Source organism: Ranitomeya variabilis, chromosome 4 (genome assembly GCF_051348905.1).
Source record: "Ranitomeya variabilis isolate aRanVar5 chromosome 4, aRanVar5.hap1, whole genome shotgun sequence".
In the NCBI taxonomy this organism is placed as follows: Eukaryota; Metazoa; Chordata; class Amphibia; order Anura; family Dendrobatidae; genus Ranitomeya; species Ranitomeya variabilis.
The window spans coordinates 643,522,732-643,547,207 of record NC_135235.1 but is presented as its reverse complement, the minus strand read 5'-3'; the positions used below and the strand labels follow the sequence as shown (position 1 = coordinate 643,547,207).

The following is a 24,476-nucleotide window of genomic DNA, read 5'->3' as shown; positions in this document are numbered from 1 at the left end:
CCAATTAAGGACGACCTTTCCATTCAAATGGCGTTTTGACTTCCTTACCTATTTGGGTATTAAAATTACAGGTAAAACATCCCAATTATTTGAGGCTAACTTTACACCAGCCCTGCAAAAAGCCAACTCAGATTTGGAAAAATGGCATAGGCTCCAGTTATCTTGGTTAGGCAGGATTAACGCAGTTAAAATGGACCTCCTGCCACGCCTCTTATACTTTTTTCAAGCAATACCTTTATACCTACAGGCTTCCTTCTTTTCTTGCCTCAAACAAATAATCACTCGATTTATTTGGTCTCATAGCCGGGCGCGCATCTCATATACATTTTTAAGCAGACCTAAGTTGACAGGTGGTCTGGGTCTTCCGGATCTTGCGATCTATAGCTATGCATCAATATGAACATGTATCCTGGACCTCTACCACAGTAAAAATAGCAAAAAAATGGGTCAATCTAGAAAATGATCTTAATGGTTGCGATTCTCAAGTTGTTCTTAGGTCCGTGGGTAAGGGGATGGGGCCAGGTGTCTACATACCCTTCCTCACACGAAACATACTGCTTCTTATCAAAAACAGAAGCAAGGACCTTCAGATCACAACCCACCCGTGTCCTCTGATCCCAATCTATAATAACCCTGCCTTTCCTGCGGGGCTAAACAGAGAGATGTATCTAAACAAAAGATTCCAAACCCATTATTCATGATTATTTCAAAGAAACAGGGATGAAGTCCCTCCAGGAACTATTTCCAGGGGAGGAAACACCTTTTGCCGATTGATTTTTCTATAAACAATTAAAAAGTTTTATTTATACGATTTCAAAACAAACCAATATCGTCAGGCCGTTAACTCCTTTTGAGATGCTTTGCACATCAACAAACCCTCCGGAACACACTGTCTCACTGCTATATAAAACCTTTCAGGGAGGGAGGACTCCGCTGCAGGGTTCGCCAACGTTCTTCTCAAAATGGGAGAGCGATCTGGGAGGGCCCTTATCACTTGAAGACAGGGCAAAAGTTATCTTCACGTTCAGATCGTCGTTATGCGCGGTGTCACAGGAGATTAGCTATAAGATTCTGACGAGATGGTATAGATGTCCCTCCACGGTGCACGCGGTGTTCCCCACGACTCCTGACACATGTTGGAGATGCTTAAAAGAGATAGGCTCTTATGTACATATTTGGTGGGATTGCCCCCCCATAAATGATTTGTGGTTAGCTGTCTTTGAACTTCATAATAGGATATCTATCACACAGATCCAACCTTCAGCAAACTTAGCGTTATTGTCCCTATGTGATCTGTCGACTTCCAGGTTTAAGAGGAGCATCCTCAGACACTTCCTTACTGCAGTTAGGAACTTAATTCCACGATTTTGGAAACAAGAAAAATTTCCTTCACGTGCGGAGTTTGTGGCAGAACTCAATGATATTTACAGAATGGAGCAATTGATAAACCAGTCCTCTGGCAGTGTAGATAAAACTTTCAGTACATGGGCTCCATGGATTGCTTTTAGGGAAACTCCTGAACTAGACCTTTGGATTTCTAGAACCTGATGTACTACGTAGCTCGCTCTTGTTTATTTCTGAACCATTTTTCAATCTGCGGTCTGGCTGCTGGAATAGTATGACAGTCATGTTTCTTTCTAACTTATCCCATACCTCCACTCATTCCTTTCCTCCTCTTTCTATCCCCTTTTCTTCATTTTATCTTACTTTCTTTGTTTGTCTTCTTCTTATCTAGTTTGAATTTATACTTCGATTCTCGATTAATCATAATGAGATTTAGAAATAGTTATCAACTATCTCTATTGTTCTTTATAATTAATACTTTACAATATTAATACAACCAGCAATATTATTTGCCAATTATTAAATTGCAAGATTTATGGTGATGTTATAACGTATCACTTGACCAACTTGTAAAATGCTATCTAGTATTTTGCTGATTTACTTGATTGTACCTTTTTTCTTATTTTTTGCTTTGTTTAATAAACTTGATTTATACAAAAAAAAAATCACATACTCACCTCTTGTCGCTCAGGCCCCCGGCACTTGCAATATTCTCCTGTCCCCGTTCCATCGCCGGGTGCCGCTCTGTCTTCCGGCTCTCTGACAGTTCAGGCAAAGGGCAGCGCGCACACTAACCACGTCATCGCGCCCTCTGACCTGAACAGTCACAACCAGAGGACGCGGAAGAAGGAGCGGCGCCCGGAGGTGGAACGGGGAGAGGTGAATATCGCGCAATGCTCACCCTTCCCTGTTATACTCACATGCTCTTGGCGCGGTCCCTGCTTCTCAGTGACAGATGGTCTCCGAGCGCCGGCAGCTTGTATCGGTGGTCAGCGGTCACTGGTACAGCTCATTAAACTAATGAATATGCATCCATATTCATTACTTTAATGAGCGGTACCACGTGACCGCTGAATACTCCGGCGCCCGGAGACCATCAGAGATGCAGAGACGCGTCGGGAGCAGGTAAGTATGATTTGACAGCTGCCGCTCCCCCTCTCCCACCGACCCCTGAGACAACGACTCGAGTATAAGCCAAGAGGGGCACTTTCAGCCCCAAAAAATGGTCTGAAAATCTCGGCTCATACTCGAGTATATACGGTAGCTCATATGTCTCATCTTAGGTCATTAATATTAAATCATTTTCACTAGAGTCACTCTGTTAACTCAGAATGTTCTAGTCCTGATGCAAAATTAAGAGTCAAAAATATTATGGAGGAGAGGAGATCCTCAGTAAAACTATTTTATCTCTGAGTGGAAAAATTCAATGTTGGCCTGGTACATGGCCAATCTCTGTGCTTCCTCTTCTAGCCAAACTCTGGCATTTAGTGGTTACTACTCACCTATACAGTTATCTGTAGGAACCTCCTCTTTACACCGCTCATCACCCCTCACATATGTCTCTGTGGTATTAATAAGGGGCAGATCTTTACCCTGAAACAAATATTGTAAAGGTCACAGAAAGATGGAGAAGTTGCATGAAATGATTTAGAAGAACTGAAAAGATCATAAATAAACAAAAGTTAAAAGACAGCAGTAGTTAGAACATAGCTGCAGGTCTCCTCTATAAATCTAACCTGTTGGCTCCTAATTTTAACCAGCAGTCTCCATAACCAGAAAATTTAGAGAAGATACAGACAACATCTAATGTCTATGATCAGCTGTATACAGTCATCTCCAAGTATAAACATAAAATGAATGATCACATTATCAGAGTCAGCCATTTAGTAGCATATTGGACTTTCACTGACCTTCAGAACCTCGACAATTTGTCATGTCATACATTCCAGATGGAGGTAGATGTTTTTAACAGTCCATTCAAATTTGTTCCTGAGATGCTCTATAGGATTAAGATCTGGAGATTGTGAAGGCTTAAGGCCCCGTCTCACATAGCGAGATCGCTAGCGAGATCGCTGCTGAGTCACAAGTTTTGTGACGCAACAGCGACCTCAGTAGCGATCTCGCTATGTTTGACACGTACCAGCGACCCGGCCCCTGCTGTGAGATCGCTGGTCGTGTCGGAATGGCCTGGACCTTTTTTTGGTCGATGAGGTCCCGCTGACATCGCTGAATCGGTGTGTGTGACACGGATTCAGCGATGTCTTCACTGGTAACCAGGGTAAACATCGGGTTACTAAGCGCAGGGCCGCGCTTAGTAACCCGATGTTTACCCTGGTTACCATCGTAAATGTAAAAAAAAACAAACACTACATACTCACATTCCGGTGCCCGTCAGGTCCCTTGCCGTCTGCTTCCCGCACTGACTGACTGCCGGCCGGAAAGTGAAAGTACAGCACAGCGGTGACGTCACCGCTCTGCTGTTAGGGCCGGCGCTCAGTCAGTGCAGGAAGCGGACGCCGGGGGACGCGAAGGTGAGTATGTACTGTTTGTTATTTTACATTTTACACTGGTAACCAGGGTAAACATCGGGTTACTAAGCGCGGCCCTGCGCTTAGTAACCCGATGTTTACCCTGGTTATCCGGGGACTTCGGCATCGTTGGTCGCTGGAGAGCGGTCTGTGTGACAGCTCTCCAGCGACCACACAGCGACTAAACAGCGACGCTGCAGCGATCAGCATCGTTGTCTGTATCGCTGCAGCGTCGCTATGTGTGACGGGGCCTTAAGAATGCTAGAAAAAATTGCTTTCATGTTCCTGGCAGCACTCCATGACTATATGATCCTAGTAGCAGGGTGCATTGTCCTTCTACCACATAGTAAACAGCTGTCATAAAGTGATGAACTTGGAATGGCAAAATGTTTAAGTTAGTCATAGTGTCCAAACATATATCTGCAGCGCCCCAGAGTTCTGGTCGTTGCAGTACTGTGGATCCGCCACTATGGGGAGCCATGGTGCGTTCGATGGCACTGAAGGAGTTCCTCTGAGCAGGTATCACAGACACCAATATGTTTCACAGCTGGGCCTCCGGGGGGAGCTAAGGGTTCTATTCATTAGGCCACTCCCCACCATAGTGGGTAAACTGGGGGTCAGGCAGGAAGTTAGAGGAGAAAGCTGACTGGATTGAACGAAGCAACACCTTGTGGCAGAGGGTGTTGTGGAGGAAGAGACAGTAGGTTCTCTGTCAGGGGTGGGATCCTGACAGAGGCTTGGCATTGGAAAGAACGTAACGGGACCGTGCCTGCTCAGCATAGCGGCGGTGCCCAAGAAAGGACTAGAAGCGAGATAGATTGTGCTGAGTGAGAAACGAGATCAAGCAAAAAGGAGAATACCAGTAGGGGTCATGCTGTAGGACCGGAGCAACATCCTACTGAGGCGCATTACCGGTGGCCGGAACGCCGAGGGAGTGGAATAGCATACAGCTTCAAGCCATACTCCAAACAGCGGCAGGGCAGTCAGTTTAAGGCGGGCTGTCTACCACATATCACCTATGAAGTCTTGGGGGGCAATTGCGGGAGAGGGGCGTCTCTAGGGTCCCGGAAGAACTCCAGGCCTACCTGACAAACGGGTGCCGTTCCAACCTGAATAACAGGGAGGGATGGAATACGAGAAGAACATCAGTGAATCGAGTTGTGAGGGAACTTAAGAAACAGACACGACAGTTGTGGGGTACTTTCCGTGAGCACAGCAGGGGAGGACTACAACACCTAGCGCTAAGAGGGAGGGCACTGATTTCCACCTGTGAGGAGAACTCTGGAAGTGCCATCGGACCGACCGGACTTGCGCAGCCTGGTGAACCGTATTCTGGACTGCGGACTGAGAGATCTCCAGTAAAGAGGTAAAGAGACTGCAACCTGGTGTCCTCGTTATTTACCGCGACCTGCACCCCACAACTGCACCGCTACACCACCGTTACTGCACCATCATCATCATTTATTGCACCGGACGTCCCCCACTGACAGACAGGGCCACGGACCGGGTCTAGCCACCGTGACAACCCCAGGACTGAGACTCAGAGGCCCGGCTCCGGGTACCCCTAGGCCCTGCGGCGGTGTGGGGGCGCTCCATATCCACAGAAATCAGAGGACCCAGCATGCGCCCAGAAAGCATTCTCAACACCATTACTCCATCAGCTTGAAATTCTCCCAAGCAAATCATGTATTTGGGGTCACGTTACCGTCCACTCTCTATGGCAACGTGTGTGGTGCTTACACTATGAGGCTGCAGAAGTCCGCAGTCATGTACAATTACTTCAGATTTTGATTTTAAGTTTCTTCTGGCAAATCTATTAACGATGACCATGCCATGTTCTAAGTGGCTCAGATAGCTCAACTTTCCCATTCTACTGAGGATTTACATTGAAAACTGATCACTTATTTTTTTGTTGCACTCCACAGTCACTAGTTTAACTTGCACAAGGGCTCCAATCAGATAAAGGGCAGGTGTCTGTAATAAATTTTACATTCAGTGTATAATACTGGTGGATTAAATAAGACTGAACACAAGACCTTCACAGTCATCAACACATCATATTGAATATCTCTCCATCTACCTCATGATCCTGAAGAGGACGGGGACATCTCTCTGGTGTTGTCATCTTACTTGATAGAACTGGAGGAAAAACATACAGGGACTGAATTCATTCTTTACATACAGATAATTATAGCCATGTGTATTTAGTCCTGTCTATTACCTGGTGATGTGAGGAGCTGGGGAACCTCCATCATGAAGTCCTTGTACAGATCTTTGTGTCCTTCTAAATACTCCCACTCCTCCATGGAGAAATGGACAGTGATATCCTGACTTCTTATAGGAACCTGAAACATACAATGATACCGTCATCTCCCCGATCACTCCATAGTGTTACTGTATAATGTCCCCCATTCCCAGCAGTGTCAAATCTCAAGTCAGCAGCTCAATCATCTTGTAGGTGAGTTCTAGGATCTTCAGGTCATTGATGTCCTCATGTATCAGGGGGTGAGGTGGAGGCCCCTTGATTGGGTTCAGGGGTCTTCTCCATCCCTCAGACACAGGGGCCTGACAGTACTCACTAGAAGTCTTCTTCACTACTGTGTAATCCTGGTTATGGAGAGACACATTAATAAATCTCCCTACAGACATTCCCAGAGTCCTCACCTCTCCAGTTCTGTCCATCTGTTATTCCCATAGATAAGAATGATGTAATGTGACGTCATCAGAATCTCTCACCTCTCCAGTGAGCCGGAAGAGGATCTCTAGGGTGAGGTGTAATATCCTTTCCGCCATCTTGTCCCTGTCCCTCTCCATCCTTGTAGGGTCACTCAGGAGAATTCTCTTATATAGAAGATCTGCACTGAGAGGAGATATTGTGGTGACCTGAATGGGGAGAAGATGACGATGTAACATCATAAAGATCCCATGTAAGAAATCTCCGGAGGTGTTACCGGCGTCACATGATCACTACATCCAGTCATGGCCCCGTCCTACCCCCGGTATAGCACACAGTCCCATTATAGTCACATACAGAGATTTATCACATAATGTGTCCAATCCAGCAACATAAACACAGAACAAATCTAAAGGAAATATATAAAATACCTGAATTTTTATTAAAAGGGTTTATCCACTACTATGACAACCTCCTCTCACTTTGAATGTAGCCCCTGTTAAAATAAAACATCTAAACTCACCTCCCATGCCGACACCTTTTCAGTGGTAATGCTAAAGTAGCATACGTCACTCCTAGAAGTGGTGTGAGAAGTGGTGCTCCAGTAGGGTATCCAGCCTGTATATAATAAAAAAGAAACTTGGCACTCAATTAGGTTTGCAGTAAATGGAGATTCTTTTATTTAAGCAATCGTAAAATCATAGAAGTTGTTAACGTTTTAGGTCTTACATTCAGACCTTCATCAGAACTGTGTGTGTGTGTGTCTGTGTGTGTGTGTGTGTGTGTGGGGGGGGGGGGGGTTTAACAGAAAATAAAACGTGGAATTATGTAAAGAAAAAAGTTGAAGTTGTAGCATAATTATCATGATTATATACATTATGTTCAGATTCTTTATGTTTAAAGTTATTTTGTTGAACTCAGTATCCTCTAATTACGTTTTATATATAATTCATTACACAGCAGAATGCTATGTCAAGAAAATGAAGGTAACATGCTTAATTAGAGGACACAGAGTTCAACAAAATAACTTTAAACATAAAGAATCTGAACGTAATGTATATAATCATGATAATCGCTATAAAGTTTATGCTACAACTTCCGACTTTTTTCTTTATATAATTCCACTTTTTATTTTCTGTATACCCCTCTCCGCATTACTTATGAAGGTCTGAATGATTGCCTAAATAAAAGAAACTACTCACCCTCATCTGTGCCGGCGCCGTTCCTGTGCTGTCGGCACTCACATTGCCAGGGTTCATGTGAGATTGTTTCGTCAACTGAACCTTGCGCCCAATCAGCGCCGGTGTCACTGTCCCCCCTTGGCGTATAAGTAATCAAGAGGCAATGAAAGCTGCGGCTGGTTGCTCCCTTCCTCTTTACTACTTATACGTCCAAAGGGGGGACAGTGGCGCTGGCGCTGATTGGGCGCAAGGTTCAGGTGAGGAAAAGTTGGAGGAAAAGTTGCAAAATCTAGAAGAGCGGTTAGAAGAGAGGTTAGCTACATTGAAAATCATTAAGGAGACAGGATATCAGGACTCTTCAGACCTACAGATGACTACCAATTCCTACTAATACATGTGTATACATATCTTTGTGTGGAAACTTCCTGAAGAAGAAGCCATGAGCTTCGAAACGCGTTGAATAAACCACCCCGAACACCTTACAACTATATCTGGATCCATTATTTGTCACAGCAGCGCGGATTTTATCCACATTCATCTATTATAACGTTACTAATACATGTGGGGACAAATGACACCGCAAGAAACGACCTGGAAACCATCTGCAGTGACTTTCAAAACTTAGGTAAGAAAGTGAAAGAATTGGGAGCACAGGTGGTCTTCTCTTCCATCCTTCCAGTGGCTGTCCATGGATCAAGGAGGTGGAATAAGATTCTGCAGGTGAACCGGCTACGTTGATGGTGCTGTCAGCAAGGATTTGGATTTCTGGATCATGTAGTGAACTACCTATATGATGGACTACTTGCTAGAAATGGGGTACACCTTACGAAGACAGGAAAACATGTATTTGGAAGTCGCCTTGCTACACTCACCAGGAGAGCTTTAAACTTGAACAATATGGGAAGGGAAGCAAAAGGCCAGAAACAGCCATACACCTGACAAATACTATTGAGAACTCTGCTATTAGAAGTGGAAGGGAAGAACAAAGACAAAAAAACTAAATAATAAAAATATTGGAGAAAGAGAAACCAGCCACAAACTAAAATGTTTCTATATGAATGCACAAAACATGGGCAACAAACAAGGATAATTGGAACTACTAACGCAGGAAAAGAAATATGATGTCATTGGAATCACTGAAACTTGGTGGGACAATACACATGATTGGAATACAAGGCTAGAAGGATAAAACTTATTTGCAAGAAACAGACTTGATCAACGAGGAGGAGGTGTCACATTGTGTGTTAGAAAAGCATATATCTGCAAAGAGATTGAAGCTTCAGAGACTGGGAGTTCTGTGGAAACTGTTTGGGTACCAATACAAGGACAGAACAATGGAAAGGACACCATTGTAGGCATTTACTACAGGTCGCCTGTGCAAGCTGAAGATAATGGCATCAAATGGCTAAGTTCTCCAAAAAACATTACATACCGTATTTTTCGGACTATAAGACGCACCGGACTATAAGGCGCACCCAGGTTTTAGAGGTGGAAAATAGGGAAAAAAATATTTGAAGCAAAAAAAATGTGGTAAAATATTTAATAACATAAATAACATACTATTATATGTGGTGTTATTATATATAATAGTATGTTATTATGTTGGAAGCTGCGGGACCAGTGTGGTGTCTGTGAAGTACCATATGAAGACGCTGGAGGGTGAGTATAAGGGCTCATTTCCACATGCGAGGCACACGTCCGTATCTCGCATGTGGAAACCAAGCTCTGGCGCCGGCACTTTGGAGCGGAGCTGTGCAGCTCCATGTGTTCCTATGCGGCCTCACGCTCCGCTCTGGAGTGCCGGCTCCACAGCTTGGTTTCCACATGCGAGATACAGACGTGTGCCTCGCATGTGGAAATGAGCCCTAAGAATGGGTGCACAGGGCTTATAGTGAAAGCACCACTCCAGCACTGCAAAATAACACTGGAGTGCTGCTTTAAAATCCCATGGGAGAACTATAACTCCCAGCATGTCCTGCAGATCCTATGACATGCTGTGCTGGGAGTTATAGTTCACCAAAGGAGTGGCAGAGTGCTTTATTGTGTTTTGTAAAGACTGACCTCTTAATTGTGGCAGCCAGCCACACTGTGGTGAGGTAAAAGCTGGAGCATCCCATGGCTGCACACACACACAGCCCTCCCTGTTGTTGTTGCCTTTCCACAGCGCAGGACATAAGAGGAAGCTGCAGATTCTAGGTGGGAGCCTGAAGGACCTGTGATGATGTCAGAAGAGGGAGGGCTCTGAGCTGCCATGTGATGCTCCAGCCCGCCCACTCCTGACATCACACAGGTCCTCCTGCACAGCACTCGTCCAGCACAGGCAGGTATGCAGCGATCTCCTGGCCCCTGCTGCTGCCTCCTCCTCCCCCGGACACACAGATTCTCCCCGGAATCAGTGCTGGGGAAACTGTGTGTCCCTGCTTAAGTGCAGCATTCATTTGCTGCTCCCGGCTCACCGCTCAGCTGATCGGTGGGCGGGGAGCAGCTAATAAATATTCACTGCACTTAATCAGCGGGGCCATGTGCTTTCCCCAGCAGCTGATTCTGGGCAGCGGGGACATCCTGAAGTGAGATAACAGTGCGATCCCACTCACTGCTGCCCCCCTCCCCACATGCTATATCCGTACTATAAGACGCACCCACTCTTGTTATGATCCTTAGTGGTTGAGGATCACGAATACTCCAGCTAAGTAACAAACATAGGACAAGCTCTAGGGAGGTGGCAAACTGGACTGACCGCAAATCTGAACCTATCCAAACACACTAGAAGTAGCCGGTGAACGTGTCTAAAAATCCTAGACGTCTCGAGCCAGCCTGAGGAACTAACTACCCCTAGAGAGAAAGAAAGACCTCTCTTGCCTCCAGAGAAATAATCCCCAAAGATATAGAAGCCCCCAACAGATAATAACGGTGAGGTAAGAGGAAGGCACATACACAGGGGTGAAAACAGATTCAGCAAATGAGGCCCACTAATACTAGATAGCAGAAAATAGTAAAGGGGTCTGTGCGTACAAAATATCCACACTGAGATTTCAAGAACCCCCTGCACCAACTAACGGTGTGGGGGGAGAAACTCAGTCCCCTAGAGCAACCAGCAAGCGAGGAGATCACATCTTAGCAAGCTGGACAAGAAACATGATGAATGCTGATAATCAAAAAATGAACGGACAAAAACTTAGCTTGTCTTGAGAGGCTGGGAGCAAGGTAATCACAAGGAATCTGAAGAGCACTGAATACATTGATAGCAGGCAAGGAACTGAGTATCCAGGTGAGCTAAATAGGAAACCAACCAAGGATAATGAACCAGCTGATGCAGCCAACCTGCAGAAAGACAACACTACACAGTACCGCTTGTGACCACTAGAGGGAGCCTAAAAATAGAGTTCACAACAGTACCCCCCCCTTGAGGAGGGGTCACCGAAACCTCATCAAGACCCCCAGGGCGATCAGGATGAGCCGCGTGGAAGGCACGAACCAAATCGGCCGCATGAACATCAGAGGCGACAACCCAGGAATTATCCTCCTGACCATAGCCCTTCCACTTCACCAAATACTGAAGCCTCCATCTAGAGATACGAGAATCCAAAATCTTCTCCACCACGTACTCCAATTCTCCCTCGACCAGCACCGGAGCAGGAGGCTCAACAGAAGGAACCACAGGTACCACATACCTCCGCAACAAAGACCTATGGAACACATTATGAATGGCAAACGATGCTGGGAGATCCAAACGAAAAGACACCGGGTTAAGGATTTCCAAGATCTTATAAGGACCAATGAAGCGAGGCTTGAATTTAGGAGAGGAGACCTTCATAGGAACATACCGATAAGACAGCCACACCAAATCCCCAACACGAAGTCGGGGACCCACACCGCGGCGGCGGTTGGCAAAGCGTTGAGCCTTCTCCTGTGACAACCTCAAATTGTCCACCACATGGTTCCAAATCAGCTGCAACCTATCCACCACAGAATCCACCCCAGGACAGTCAGAAGACTCAACCTGACCCGAGGAAAAACGATCACACACCACCCAGATGACAGACATTTTCTGAGATACTGGAAGATCCGAAATAAAATCCATGGAAATGTGCGTCCAAGGCCTTTTCGGGACAGGCAAAGGCAAAAGCAAACCGCTGGCACGAGAACAGCAAGGCTTAGCCCGAGCACAAATCCCACAAGACTGCACAAAGGAACGCACATCCCGCGACAAGGAAGGCCACCAGAAGGACCTAGCCACCAAATCTCTGGTACCAAAAATCCCAGGATGACCCGCCAACACCAAAGAATGAACCTCGGAAATAACTCTGCTGGTCCATCTATCCGGGATAAACAGTCTCTCTGGTGGACAACGGTCAGGTCTATCCGCCTGAAATTTCTGCAGCACTCGTCGCAAATCTGGGGAAATGGCAGACAAAATCACTCCCTCTCTGAGAATACCAGCCGGCTCAGAAACTCCCGGAGAGTCAGGCACAAAACTCCTAGAAAGTGCATCAGCCTTCACGTTCTTCGAACCAGGCAGGTATGAGACCACGAAGTTGAAACGGGAGAAAAACAGCGACCAACGAGCCTGTCTAGGATTCAGGCGCTTGGCAGATTCGAGGTAAATCAGGTTTTTGTGATCAGTCAAGACCACCACACGATGTTTAGCTCCTTCGAGCCAATGTCGACACTCCTCAAATGCCCACTACATAGCCAACAACTCCCGATTACCAACATCATAATTCCGCTCGGCAGGCGAAAACTTTCTTGAAAAGAAAGCACATGGCTTCATCACAGAGCCATCAGAGCTTCTCTGCGACAAAACAGCCCCTGCTCCAATCTCAGAAGCATCAACCTCGACCTGGAAGGGGAGAGAGACATCTGGTTGACATAAGAGTGGAGCTGAAGAAAACCGGTGCTTCAGTTCCCGAACGGCCTCCACGGCCGCAGGAGACCAATTAGTCACATCAGAACCCTTCTTGGTCAAATCCGTCAAAGGTTTAACCACGCTAGAAAAATTAGCGATGAAACAACGGTAAAAATTAGCAAAACCCAAGAACTTCTGAAGACTCTTAACAGACGTAGGCTGAGTCCAGTCATGAATAGCCTGGACCTTGACTGGGTCCATCTCCACAGTAGAAGGAGAAAAAATAAAACCCAAAAAGGAGACCTTCTGTACTCCGAAGAGGCATTTTGAGCCCTTCACAAATAAAGCATTAGCACGCAGGACCTGAAACACCATCCTGACCTGCTTCACATGGGACTCCCAATCATCAGAAAAGACCAAAATGTCATCCAGATAAACAATCATAAATTTATCCAGATATTCTCGGAAGATGTCATGCATGAAGGACTGAAACACAGAAGGAGCATTAGAGAGTCCAAAAGGCATCACTAAGTACTCAAAATGGCCTTCGGGCGTATTAAATGCTGTTTTCCATTCATCTCCCTGCTTAATGCGCACAAGGTTATACGCACCACGGAGATCTATCTTAGTGAACCAACTGGCCCCCTTAATCCGAGCAAACAAATCAGACAACAGTGGCAAAGGATACTGAAATTTGACTGTGATTTTATTCAGAAGACGATAATCTATACAAGGTCTCAAAGAACCGTCCTTCTTGGCCACAAAAAAAAATCCTGCACCAAGAGGGGAAGAGGAAGGGCGAATATGTCCCTTCTCCAAAGACTCCTTCATATAACTCCGCATCGCGGCATGCTCTGGTATAGACAAATTAAAAAGTCGTCCCTTAGGGAATTTACTACCAGGAATTAAATTTATAGCACAGTCACAATCCCTATGAGGGGGCAGGGCACTGGACCTGGGCTCATCAAATACATCCTGGTAGTCAGACAAAAACTCAGGGACCTCAAAAGGAGTGGAAGAAGCAATAGACACCAACGGAGTATCGCCATGACTTCCCTGACAACCCCAACTTGACACAGACATAGCTTTCCAATCTAAAACTGGATTATGAGTCTGCAGCCATGGCAGACCCAAAACGACAACATCATGCAAATTATGCAAAACAAGAAAGCGAATCACCTCCTGATGTACGGGAGTCATACACATGGTCATTTGCGTCCAATACTGAGGCTTATTCTCAGCCAATGGCGTAGCATCAATTCCCCTCAGAGGAATAGGAAATTCCAAAGGCTCCAGGACAAAACCACAGCGCCTGGCAAACGACAAATCCATCAGATTCAGGGCAGAACCCGAATCCACAAAAGCCATAACCGGGTAGGACGACAAAGAACAAATCAAAGTAACAGACAAAATAAATTTAGGCTGTATCGTACCTATGGTGACAGGTTTAGCGATTTTTTTTAAACGTTTAGAGCATGCTGAGATAACATGAGTAGAATCACCACAGTAAAAGCACAACCCATTTTGACGTCTATGACTTTGTCGCTCAATTCTGGTCAGAGTTCGGTCACATTGCATAGACTCAGATCTCTGTTCAGAAAATACCGCCAAAGGATGAGCAGATTTGCGCTCCCGCAAATGCCGATCAACCTGAATGGCTAAAGCCATAGAATCACTCAGACTTGTAGGGGTGGGAAACCCCACCATAACATTCTTAACAGCCTCAGAAAGACCTTCTCTGAAATTTGCAGCCAGGGCACACTCATTCCATTGAGTAAGCACCGACCATTTCCGAAATTTTTGACAATACACCTCTGCTTCATCCTGTCCTTGAGAGATAGCCAGCAACGCTTTTTCTGCCTGATTCTCAAGATTAGGCTCCTCATAAAGCAGTCCAAGAGCCAGAAAAAATGCATCTACATTACCGTATTTTCCGGCGTATAAGACGACTGGGCGTATAAGACGACCCCCCAACTTTACCAGTTAAAATATAAAATCTTCTTAAAAGTCGGGGGTCTTCTTATACACCCTATGTCGTCTTATAGGGCCGGTGAATATGTGCCTTTTGGGGGGGGGGGGGGGAGTGATCCTGATGATGAGGGGGCGTCTCACAGGAAAGTGAGTATCCCCCATTACCTTATCGTAGCGGTGCAGCGTGGGGGTCTCAGTGCTGGGAGTGGCGGCGGCTGCTGTGCTCTGGTGCGGCGGCTGCTGTGCTCTGGTGCGGCGGCTCCTCTTCTGTGTGGGGCCTCTGTGCTGTGCGGTGGCGGTGGCGGCGGCATATCTTTATCCAGTTGGGACTCCTCCGGCATCTCCTTAGCCCTGGAGGCCCCGCCGCAACTCCATCGGTGCAATGCAGCGGCCATTTTCCCGGAGGCAGCTCAATAGGTGCGATGCGGTGGCCTCCGGGAAAATGGCCGCTGCTCAGATTCAGATCTCGTCCCGAAATCTCGGGACACGAGATCTGAATCTGAGCAGCGGCCATTTTCCCGGAGGCCACCACATTGCACCGATGGAGTTGCGGCGGGGCCTCCAGGGCTAAGGAGATGCCGGAGGAGCCCCAACTGGATAAAGATACGCCGCTGCCGCCGCCACCTCACAGCACAGAGGCCCCACACAGAAGAGGAGCCGCCGCACCAGAACACAGCAGCCGCCGCCGCTCCCAGCACTGACACCCCCACGCTGCACCGCTAGGATAAGGTAATGGGGATTACTCACTTTCCTGTGAGACGCCCCCTCGTCATCAGGATCACTCCCCCTCCCCACCCACCATATACACCGGCGTACAAGTCGATTCCCGGCGTATAAGACGACCCCCGACTTTTAAGAAGATTTTCGGGGGTTAAAAAGTCGTCTTATACGCCGGAAAATACGGTAAGCAATGCAGGATCTCCTGGCGCCAGAGAGAAGGCCCAATCTTGAGAGTCGCCACGCAACAAGGAGATAACAATTTTAACTTGCTGAGCGGAATCACCAGAGGAACGAGGTCTCAGAGACAGAAATAACTTACAATTATTCTTAAAATTCTGAAACCTAGATCTATCTCCAGAAAACAACTCAGGAATGGGTATCTTTGGTTCTGACATAGGGCTATGAATAACAAAATCCTGAATACTTTGCACCCGTGCAGTAAGATGATCCACACTAGAAGTCAGAGTCTGAACATTCATGTCTGCAGCTGAGCTCAAAACCACCCAGAGTTCAAGGGGATGAAAGAAGCTAAACAGACTGCAGCAAAGGAAAAGCGGGAGGAAAAAAAAAAAAAAAAATGTACTCAGGTCTTCTTTTTATCCCACTTCTGCGATGCATCAAAACCTTTTTTGGCCTGCTATACTGTTATGATCCTTAGTGGTTGAGGATCACGAATACTCCAGCTAAGTAACAAACATAGGACAAGCTCTAGGGAGGTGGCAAACTGGACTGACCGCAAATCTGAACCTATCCAAACACACTAGAAGTAGCTGGTGAACGTGTCTAAAAATCCTAGACGTCTCGAGCCAGCCTGAGGAACTAACTACCCCTAGAGAGAAAGAAAGACCTCTCTTGCCTCCAGAGAAATAATCCCCAAAGATATAGAAGCCCCCAACAGATAATAACGGTGAGGTAAGAGGAAGGCACATACACAGGGGTGAAAACAGATTCAGCAAATGAGGCCCACTAATACTAGATAGCAGAAAATAGTAAAGGGGTCTGTGCAGTCAGTAAAAAACCCTTACAAAATATCCACACTGAGATTTCAAGAACCCCCGCACCAACTAACGGTGTGGGGGGAGAAACTCAGTCCCCTAGAGCAACCAGCAAGCGAGGAGATCACATCTTAGCAAGCTGCACAAGAAACATGATGAATGCTGATAATCAAAAAATGAACGGACAAAAACTTAGCTTGTCTTGAGAGGCTGGGAGCAAGGTAATCACAAGGAATCTGAAGAGCACTGAATACATTGAGAGCAGGCAAGGAACTGAGTATCCAGGTGAGCTAAATAGGAAACCAACCAAGGATAACGAACCAGCTGATGCAGCCAACCTGCAGAAAGACAACACTACACAGTACCGCTTGTGACCACTAGAGGGAGCCTAAAAATAGAGTTCACAACACACTTTCCTCCCAAATTTGGAGGAAAAAAAGTGCGTCTTATAGTCCGAAAAATACGGTAGTTGTCATGGGAGATTTCAACTATGCAGACATTTGTTGGGAATCTCTGTCAGGCAAAACTAACAGGTCACATTCTTATCCTCTCTTGCTGACAATATTATCTTCCAAAAGGTAGGGGAGAAAACAAAGGGATCTGCTACCTTGGATCTAATCCTTATAAACAGGGATGAAATAGTTGAGAGGTAAGGCTACGTTCACATTAGCGTCATGCGACGCAGCGTCGTCGACGCACGACAACGCATGCGTCATGCGCCCCTATCTTTTTCATTGGGGACGCATGCGTTGCGTTGTTGTGCGTTTTCGGTAAAACGCACGACGCATGCGTCGTTTCACCGCACCTGGGTGGCGTCGAAGACGCTACATGTAGCATTTTTCTTGCGTTCAAAAAACGCGCGCGTCGCACTTGCGTCGCTCGTGCGTCGTCAATGCGTTACAATTTCCCATTGAAACCTATTGACGACGCACTTGCGTCGCGGGTGTGCGTCGTGCGTGCGTTGTGCGACGCATGCGTCGTTAGCTAAAATGAAACAAAAAAGTGTCTAGACAATGTCTAGACGGTGCAAACAGTGAGAAAAACATCCCCCATATATAAAGAAAATTTTGGATTGTTTGTCACTTCTGCTGCAGCATCTTGAGGCAAGACACCACAGGCACATCTCCAGAAGACGACTTCTATTCATCCGCTGTCCAGAGATGTAAGTATAGAATGATTCTGTGCATTTTCTCCATGTTTTTTAAAAAATTTTTTGCAAGTTGTGTTTTATATTCTGCACTGTGGTTAGGATATTGTGGTATTTTTGGTCTGGTTCTGATGTATGGCGTTGTATACGATGGCGTTTCATGGTCTGCGGCCTTGATTATTGTTCTTTCCAGGGTAGATTTTTCGTTTCCATTTATTGGTTTGGTGGTGTTTTTTGTATTAAGTTGTGATGTTTTATTCTTGCGTTATATGATGGCGTTTAATAGTCTCCGGCCCTGTCGGTTTTATTGTAAAGTATGGTAGTATAGAATGATTCTGAGCCCTTTTATTACATTTATTAATTTTTTATTGCAAGTTGTGTATTATGTTCAGCACTGTGGTTGTGTAAAGACATCGTTGTATGTTTATGGTTGTGAGGTATGGCGTGTATTGGCCCTTTTATTGTCTCCGGCCCTGTCGGTTTTATTGTAAAGTTTGTTTTGTTATTAATGTTTCTGCCCTTAATTTTTCGGGGTTGTTAAATTTTAACTTTCAGAAAAATATTGTTTTTTTTGTGTTGCTCCGTGCATACTGTACTTTAAAAAAAAAAAAAAAAACTTGGGATTACTACATTGGGTCTGTTGTAGATTAGTCTTCTTATCTTTAGGCTTTTGTACTCTGGCATTGGGTTGTCTCTGCCATTGTTTCTTTAATTTAATCAATGTGGCAGTGTTGTTTGCTCAGCGTTAGTTCAGTTGGAGTGCAATGTTCTTTGTGGTTTAAATGACTTTTTTTTTTTATTATTTATTTATTGCTGGATTGTGCATAGGAGCATAGTATCAATGTTATTTTGTTCTTTATTTCAGAATTGCATTAGTCATGGCCAGCGGCAGCGAGTCGAGCAACACCCCACCGCTGAGGAGAGCGGTGAGTACATGATCTACTATTGCTTACTATTCGCTGTCATTTGTAGATGGGTCACTCAACTTTTTGGTAAACTATTTTGCAGGCTTCTTCAAGTGAGGAGGAGAACCAGGAGGAAGAGAGGGAGCAGGAGCAGGGACCACGGGGCCAAGCTGTGGTTGCATCACGGAGAGTAAGAATTTTTTTCAAACCTATTAATTTTTTTTGTTTAACTTTTTTTTTTTGGCAGGTATGGGGGGTGGTGGGAGGTTGTGGTGTTCTGTGTAGTAGGTGGCGGTGGAGGAGGTAGGGACAATTTTTAGATCTTTCAAACATTAATATTTACCATTTTTTCTAGGTTTCACAACGGTCCCTGGATGAACCACTGGATATTGACCTGATGGTGGCATCCATTGAAGAACGGGGCCCGTTGTGGGACAGCCGTGACCCCCGGCACGCGGACCAGGGCATATTGCGCCGTCTGTGGATAGAGGTGGCACTATTGCTGTGGGATGGCTTCGACAGCGCTTCACCCAAGGCCAAAGATAGTTTCCGTAAGTATTTACAAAATGCTGCTGTGACCCATCATGCCAGGATTACACAACCGTCTGTGATGTCTTCTATTGGGATTGCACACGGTTGCGTAATCGTTTTCAAAATATTATCTAAAACTTTTTTTTTTTTTTTAAATTTATACACAGTTAAACAATTGAAGACCAGATGGCGCTCCATGAAGGACCGTTTCAAGAGGGGCCTGAAAAAGGAGGGACAGAGTCGTAGTGGTGCTGCCGCTTCAAGGACCTCGGTGTACAAGTACAACCGTATACTGCAGTTCTTGCGACCGGTCCTTGTAAGCAGAGCGTAAGTATAGTACCTATGCACACACCTAGTTTTTATAACATTCCTATTCACATACTACCTTCCAGCCACGTAGTTTATTGCCCAGCCATTTATTTTGGCAAGTACCAAGTATAGAAGGGAAGAAAAAAAGACAAGCTCACCGAGGCGTGAAAAGTAAAAAATACATAATTTTATCCTCTTCAATCATAAGCAGAGGATGAAACATCAGCACAATACAATAGACACTATCTACGCGTTTTAGGTGACAGGGAACATCAGACCTGAAACGCGTACATAGTGTTTTTATTGTATTGTGCTGATGTTTCATCCTCGGCTTCTGATTGAAGTGAATAAAGTATTGTGTTTTTACTTTTCACGCCTCGTTGACCTTGAATTTTTTATTCATTTATGGTCTTCTCACACTTGACACAGCAGCGCCTCCCTTCTGGGATTACTAAAATGTTTGTACCAAGTATAGAAGGGAAGAAAAAAAGACAAGCTCACCGAGGCGTGAAAAGTAAAAAATACATAATTTTATCCTCTTCAATCATAAGCAGAGGATGAAACATCAGCACAATACAATAGACACTATCTACGCGTTTTAGGTGACAGGGAACATCAGACCTGAAACGCGTACATAGTGTTTTTATTGTATTGTGCTGATGTTTCATCCTCGGCTTCTGATTGAAGTGAATAAAGTATTGTGTTTTTACTTTTCACGCCTCGTTGACCTTGAATTTTTTATTCATTTATGGTCTTCTCACACTTGACACAGCAGCGCCTCCCTTCTGGGATTACTAAAATGTTTGTACCAAGTATAGAAGGGAAGAAAAAAAGACAAGCTCACCGAGGCGTGAAAAGTAAAAAATACATAATTTTATCCTCTTCAATCATAAGCAGAGGATGAAACATCAGCACAATACAATAGACACTATCTACGCGTTTTAGGTGACAGGGAACATCAGACCTGAAACGCGTACATAGTGTTTTTATTGTATTGTGCTGATGTTTCATCCTCGGCTTCTGATTGAAGTGAATAAAGTATTGTGTTTTTACTTTTCACGCCTCGTTGACCTTGAATTTTTTATTCATTTATGGTCTTCTCACACTTGACACAGCAGCGCCTCCCTTCTGGGATTACTAAAATGTTGACCTTGACTTACTAGCCATTTCACTGAAATCCGAAGTATACAGAACACAGTAGATTGGACATGCCCAGCCAATATTTAATAGTGGAGTAGTATAGTGGCTATCCAGGTGTATCCGCGATTTTTTTAGACACAAACAAGTAAAATATAATCGATACGGCATACATTCCACTGCAAAGCAGGTTATGTTCCCATGGTTACTCAGCTCGCAGGACCTGTGATGACGTCGCGGTCACAGGACCGTGACGTCATGGCAGTTCCAACTGAAGCATAATTGTGTGGCGTTGCAAACCACAACCATGGGTGACTATTGTGAATTTAATAAATACATTTTTTTTTTTAATATTGATGGTGCATATGCAGTGTCAATATTAAAAATAGGTTAATATTAATGGCAGCAATGGATATCTGGCGGTAAAGTTAATTAATGACGCATGTTAAATGTGATATTTAGTATACTAAAGGTTTCCTTATGTTTTCACAGAACACACAGCAGCACCCGCGAGACTGTCCGACCCTCTGGAGCGGTACTTTGTGAAGCGCCATCTGAACAGTCGCAGCCATCCCACAGCAAGAGCAGGTCTGCACCACCCCAATCTGGCGAACCGGCAGCCGGTCCATCAGATGTTCCCCTGGCCGAGGCCTCTGTCGCTCCTTCCTTTAGGTCTTCCCGACAGCGTCAACGGGCCTCGGACAGGGAGGTCATGCCCGAATTTTTACATCTGAGCACCGTTTTTCAGAATGGTTTCAAGGCGATGTGCGATAAAATGTCCAATCTCGAACGTCGTCTTGAAATCATCGAAAGGGAGCTCCAGAAGCCGGCCAAACATTTTTTTAACGCCATTTACAAGGGCATGGCTGAACATCTTACGCCGGAACTCCAGATTTCGGTCATGCAGGGCTGCAACAATGTATATGTCAGTGCTCTGCAGCAGGCTCGGGTCATGCAGTCAGCGACAACTATGCCCGCAGTACCATCGCTGGCTGCCATGACTCCGACTCCTGCTGCAGAGCACCACCACAGAGCTCCGCGTGCCGAGGGCCACCGCCACCGCCACCGCCACCACAGAACAGACCCCGAAAGTTCTGAGCATGACAGGCCTTCAAGGGGACACAGACGGGAAGCCGACCCACACCCAGAGGGAGAGAGGAGGAAAAAGAAGAAGAAGATGACGACGACTACAAGCACTCCAACCTTGGCTATGGCTGCTCCAAAAAGTAGCACAAGAAAAAACTCCGGGTCTACCCGGAGCACAACAAGTACCAAGGCTGGGTCTACACAGAGTACACCCAGTACCCAGCCTGGGTCTACCCGGAGCCGGAGTAGCCAGCCAAGGACACTGGTCGTCCCTCCTCCTCCCTCATCTCCTGCTGAGTTAGTGTCGCCAACATCAACTGGCTGGATTGATGGCATCCCGTCTAGTGTCATAGACTATGCTGCTTCCTCCCCCTCGTCCTCCGCCTCGGTCTCCTCAACACCCCCAAAAAGAGTGGGATATCAATCCCCTTTAGTTGCCGATGTGGGTACCCCCTAATAACATTTCCCTTTTTTTTTTGTGTACCCTAAATAAATGTTCCTTTTTTTTAAAAAAAACCCATTGTTTTTATTGTCTCAAAGTTTGCACCAAATCACACCTTGCGCCGTATACACAAATCTTGTCTTTGTAACACCTGATGTGCAATGTCTGACAATATTTATCCAAATTTTTTTTTCATTGTTTATAGGGCTGTCGCTCATTGTACTCTGATGTTACAAATACAAACAGCATTGCTCAATATGTCAAGTTTACAATGTACCATCAGACAACGATTTCAGTATAGATAAATTTTTTTTTTGTGTGTAACCAACGTTATCTTTTCTGAAATCGTAAAAACAATTGAGCCCCTGCTGTGACTTTTTTGGTGTCAGCGAATGATTTTGAATGTTTAAAATAAAGATCCATGTGTACGCCGCCCCCCCACCCCCTGTGCGCCCCCCCACCCCATGTGCGCCCCCCACCCCCTGTGCGCCCCCCCCGCTGGTGAGAAAATACTTATCGCTGCTTCCTGGTCTGGCCGCGGCTTCTCCTGCATGCGGTCACGTGGGGCGAATCATTTACAGTCATGAATATGTGGCTCCACCTCCCATAGGGGTGGAGCCGACTATTCATGATTGTAAATGATCGGCCCCACGTAACCGCATACAGTAGGAGGCGCGGCCAGACCAGGAAGGAGCGAGGGAAGCGGGTAAGTATTTTCTCACCAGCGGGGGGGCGCACAGGGGGTGGGGGGGGCGGCTGACACATAGATCTTTATTTGTAACACTATTCTTCATATTTTCTCTACAGCTAACGCTGCTGCAGGGAAGATATGAATACCGGCTTCAGCACCATGTGGGGGGGACAGCGCTTACTGTAGCGCTGTCTCCTGCACGCACACGGACCCCAGACGGAGAATGTCCGTGTGAGGCCCGTGTTTTACGCGGACCCATTGACTCTATTGGGTCCGTGTAAAACGTGCGCTCCCACGAACACTGACATGTCTCCGTGTTTCGAAAACGGAGACACGGTCTGCAAAAAATCAATGACATCTGAACAGATGCATTGATTTTTATGGGTCTACGTGTGTCAGTGTCTCCGGGACGTGAGGAAACTGTCACCTCACGTACCGGAATCACTGACGTGTGAAACCGACCTTAAGAATATTGGTCAGGTGAGGTGGAAGCAATGTTCACAGTGTCGCCACTATTTGACTCTGGACGTATTCTAGCATCCTGAGTACAATAGTGTTCACTCTGTACAGTTTTGCAAACATGATCGTCTCCCTCCTTGTCAAGCCAGGTTCCATATGCACATAGTCTGCAGGATTAAAAATGGTTGACAAGGTGGGAGCCGATTATGTTATACGCCAAAACTGTGGAACAGACAAATTTTTGGGGACACACATTACTTTCAATAAAATTGGATTTCACAACTATGGAAAAACGTATGGGAGATTTGTTTTTGGAAAATGGAAAGGCACAAGAACTTTATTTAAAAACACAACGCATTATACAATTAGGGGACATTATAACAATAACCATATAATAACCATACATAGGATGGTTAAATGACATGGACACAACAGTGTTTACATGACATCATAACACAAAGATTAAACCATGTGATCTTGCCATGAAACACGGCCAACATCAGAAACAAAGTATGCAGCAAATTGGTCCCTCATATGAGCAATCTCCACAGTTGTCCGCAGAGGATTAGCTTGATAATCAGGCAATGGATTTGGTATGGGTTCATCGAGTTCAACGTTGACTCGCTCTTTATCAATAATGAAATTGTGGAGAACCACACACGCCTTCACCACCTCATCCACTGTCTCAATTTTCAAATTTATAGCGGATCCTAAGATACGCCATTTGGAGGCCAGGATGCCAAAGGCGCACTCCACAGTTCTTCTGGCCCTGGACAGTCTATAATTAAATATAGTTTTGGTGCGGTCCAACCCACGACTGGAGTACGGTTTAAGTAGGTTGCCACTCATTTGAAAAGCCTCATCCCCAACCACAACAAATGGCAGGGCCGGTCCTTCGGTGTTGGGAAGAGGTCGTGGCTGGGGGAAATTAAAATTGTTCTCGTATAATCTTTGGCCCATGTCTGACTCCTTAAATGTCCGTGAATCATTGGCACGGCCAAATGCGCCAATGTCCACGGCAAGAAACCTGCAGTCAGCACCTGCAATGGCCATGAGGACGGTGGAAAAGTGTTTTTTGTAGTTAAAAAACAGCGAACCACTTCGTGCAGGCTTTAAAATCCGGATGTGTTTCCCGTCAACTGCTCCAATACAATTAGGGAAGGAACAAACTTGTTCGAATTTTTGGGCGTTGGCCTGCCATATTTCTGTTGTAGGGAGGGGTAAAAACTCCTCCCGGAGGTTGTCCCACAATGCACGGCATGTGTCGGCAATAATACCAGACAGTGTGGATACTCCAATACGAAACTGGAAATGCAGTGATCTCAATGTCTCTCCAGTAGCAAGGAAACTGACAAGAAGAAAAAAAAAAATAATGTTAATTACATTGTTTTGAAAGAATTTTTCATTATTAATTACAATCCCCCACCCCACAAATCCAAAACACGTAACTTTAACCCTTTCACGACATGCGCCGTACATGTACTGTGCATGCCGTGTCTCCCCCTTTGAT

The 24,476-nt window shown here is 45.6% G+C and overlaps 2 protein-coding genes across 4 annotated transcripts in view; both read right to left on the bottom strand.

Annotated features, from left to right (window-relative positions):
- The window catches only part of LOC143767341 (uncharacterized), an 855,449-nt gene that overhangs the window by 72,182 nt on the left and 758,791 nt on the right, over positions 1-24,476 (bottom strand). The window lies entirely within an intron of this gene.
- LOC143767416 (zinc finger protein 253-like) overlaps positions 844-24,476 on the bottom strand; it is a 29,778-nt gene continuing 6,145 nt past the window's right edge. The window contains exons 2-7 of the mRNA XM_077255750.1: positions 7,070-7,164; positions 6,609-6,755; positions 6,094-6,479; positions 5,953-6,011; positions 2,847-2,937; positions 844-1,145 (exon numbers count right to left, since the gene is read on the bottom strand). Of these exons, the coding sequence (XP_077111865.1) occupies positions 1,048-1,145; positions 2,847-2,937; positions 5,953-6,011; positions 6,094-6,226 (381 nt within the window). The 5' untranslated portion in view covers positions 6,227-6,479; positions 6,609-6,755; positions 7,070-7,164 and the 3' untranslated portion in view covers positions 844-1,047. The remainder of the gene's footprint in view (positions 1,146-2,846; positions 2,938-5,952; positions 6,012-6,093; positions 6,480-6,608; positions 6,756-7,069; positions 7,165-24,476) is intronic.